Source organism: Leishmania donovani, chromosome 1 (genome assembly GCF_000227135.1).
Source record: "Leishmania donovani BPK282A1 complete genome, chromosome 1".
Classification (NCBI taxonomy): domain Eukaryota; phylum Euglenozoa; class Kinetoplastea; order Trypanosomatida; family Trypanosomatidae; genus Leishmania; species Leishmania donovani.
Genome location: NC_018228.1, coordinates 250,109 through 253,046, shown reverse-complemented (window position 1 = coordinate 253,046; position 2,938 = coordinate 250,109). Strand labels below are relative to the sequence as shown.

Sequence of the window (2,938 nt, the reverse complement as noted above, 5' to 3'; positions counted from 1 at the left end):
CCCCCACACACACACACACACACATACACACAAACACACACGCACACGCACACGCACGCAAGGTGCCAACAGTCCTATCCGTGGTGTATTTCGCCACCGTCGGAACCCTGGCCATACGCCATGGTAATCTGCCGAGTGCGCCACGCTTCGCGCGGGCGGTCCCGCTGCGATAGGAAGCTGTCCTTCGCCCACAAGAGGCGCATCTGCTCGCCGCGCTTCACCGGATCCGCCTTGCGCCGCAGCGTGCGCCCCTCCGGGTCGAGGTAGGACACCTGCCCTCCCACGGTGTTGCAGGAGCTCGGCCGAGGGCACTGATAGTAGTTGTGGTAGCTCCCCAGGCTTGTGGCCGGCGCGGCGCCTGTGAGGACTGTCGTCGACGTCGACGACGATGATGTGCGAGCGACGGGTGCCATCGCGACCAACGTGCCGGTTCCCGGTGGCGTACGCGTCGTGGGAAAGAAACGGAAGCGCTGATCGCCCGTCGCGTCGAAGACGATGTTCGCCGCACGACGGTGATGGGCGGCCATGACCGTCACCTGCGCGTCACCAGAGGCAGCTGCCCCTGTGCCAACAGCATCGCCGCCACCACGTATGCGTTGCGCGTGTGGCACGGCCGCAGCAGAGCTACGCCGCCGCTGCGGCTGCTTTCCAGCTCTCTCGCCCGCTGCTCCTCGCAAACTTGCTGCCTTCATTTGAGAGGCATGCGGGGCGTCACGGCTGTGGCTGTGTAGTGTCCCGGACCCGTGCACCGCTGGTGAGACAGGCGGCTGCCGTTGCTGCTGCGCCTGAGGGGCGCTGGAAGAGGGCCGCAAGCACAGCTTTTCCAGCTCCCGCTCGCGTAGGTGGATGTAGCGCTGCAGGCGCAACGACGGCTCGAGGTGTTGGAGAAGGCCGCTGGACTCGGTCGGGTAATCCTCCTGCTGTTGTTGCTGCTGTTTGGGTGGCGATACTGGTGGCGGGGCCATGGCTGCACCGTGGGTGTTGTGGTAGTACACCGCCCCATGCCCCTCTTCAAGAGTATTTTCCTGCACGACGCGCCGCGAGGGGTACGTTGCGGACGGAGTCGGTGCCGTATCGCGGTGTCTGGCAGCTGCGTTGCCATCATCATCGTCCTGGTTCGCAGCAAGCTGCGCGAAGACGCGCTCGATGTCGTACCAGGAGGGGTTCGGGTATCCGGCTTCCGCCAACGCTGCTCGTACTCTCGCGACATCTGCGTCGCTATGGTGAGAGGCGCGGGCGCTACCAGGCGGCGTGGCCGTAGACGATGTGATGCCGCGCCGCTGCTGTGGCAGTTGGCGTAGTCCTTGGTCGGAGAATGACGAAGCTGCGGCAGCTGGGGTGGTATGCCTTGCCGCGCTGTCTGAACCTTCCGTGTCCACGCGCGAGTCACGCTCTGAGCGGTGGTGGGACGACGCAGGGGCCGTGGCACGATCAACTGCGGTGCCCTTCATGCCACCGCGACGCGCATCTACAACGCTACCGGCGCTACTGCTGCTGCTGCTCGTCGCTGCTGCCGCTGGTGCTGCGGGAACACCGCTCGCACCTCGCGTGCGAGCCTTTGGCGGCCGGTGCATACGTACAGAGTGGGCAGATGACGACGACGTCGATCCTGTAGAGGGGGCGACGGCGGCTGCGGTGTGGAGAGATGGCACCGTATGCGTGAACATGCGCGACGGAGGGAACGGTGTGTGTGTGTGTGTGTGTGTGTGTGTGGTTGCTGGGCAGTGCACACGTATAAACCGCAAAGGAAGGGGGCCAGAGACGGAGTTCGGCACGACAGCCGCCGCTGCTGCTGATGACGTGCGTCTTCTGTATGTGTCTATGTTGTTCTGTGTTTGCGCGTGTATGCATATATGTGTGTATGTGCGAGCGCCCGTCTCTGTCACCCCGCCGGAGCGTCAACAGCGGTGCTGCAAGCGCGCGCGTGAGAGACAGGGAGAAGACTTACAAGCCAGCCGGCAGGGAGAGACCCGTCAGCGGAGTTACAGAAGGCGGTACAGAGTCGTGCGAAGATGAACGGGAATGGGCGGAAAGAGGGGGAGAGAGAGAGAGACGGAGGGTGCTATCCCTGCCATGGCAAAAACGGCCCCGCCCCTCCATCCTTTCAGCCTTCCCCCCCTCTCACCCCTTCCCTCTCCCGCCCCGTGCTACTCAAAAAAACACATCACCGTTGCCGCGTGATGTGCCGGGCGCAGCGTGGGAGGCGCACTGAAGCGAGAGGGAGGTCTTTAAGTGTATATATATATATGTATGCATGCACATGCATACAGGTTTACCCCGTATCTGTACATCGGCCGATGTATGCGTGTTTTCTTTCCGTTTAGACAGGCAGACAAGGGCACACAGTTACCACAAGGAAGGGTCGGTGCGTGGGTGTGGGTGGGCGTGTCCGTGAGACAGGGAGGGCATATATATATATATATATGTGTGCATATACGCACACCGGTGCATGATTCAGACATACCTCTCCTCCTCACGCTCACCCTCAGCCTCACCCCCCCTCCCCCACGACGCCTGGACACGTGCCCCACAACCCCCACCCTCTCTCGCTCCCCCTAAATACAGATAAAAACACACGCGCCACTTTCATGCTCCATCTTACCTTCTTTGTTTTTGTATAGGAGAGGGGAGGGGGAGGGAGGGGAGGGATACGACCGCGTATACGCACGCATGAGCGAGCACAGGAATTCCACGTAGCCCCCCCCTCTCCCTCTCCCTCTCCCTCCCCTCCCCTCCCCTCCCCCGTCCCTCTCTGTGTGTGCGTGTGCACGCATCGCCTTAGATGTGTCGAAGTAGAATAGAGAGAGGCAGAAATTCGTTTCTTCTTGTCGCCACGCCTTTCGCTTCTTCATGTAATGTATAACCGGCCCTCCCCTCCCTTCCCGCCCCTCCCACCCACTGCCTCCCCCGTCCCGCCGCCCCTGGCACCCGTCGGCGG

The 2,938-nt window shown here is 62.4% G+C and overlaps 1 protein-coding gene across 1 annotated transcript; it reads right to left on the bottom strand.

Annotated features, from left to right (window-relative positions):
* Nucleotides 1–74: 74 nt before the first annotated feature.
* LDBPK_010810 (hypothetical protein, conserved) lies at nt 75–1,667 on the bottom strand (the record flags this gene model as incomplete). The annotated part of the gene is made up of 1 exon (XM_003857845.1): nt 75–1,667. The coding sequence occupies one exon, from the start codon at nt 1,665–1,667 to the stop codon at nt 75–77; it is 1,593 nt and encodes a 530-aa protein (XP_003857893.1).
* Between the last annotated feature and the right edge of the window lie 1,271 nt (nt 1,668–2,938).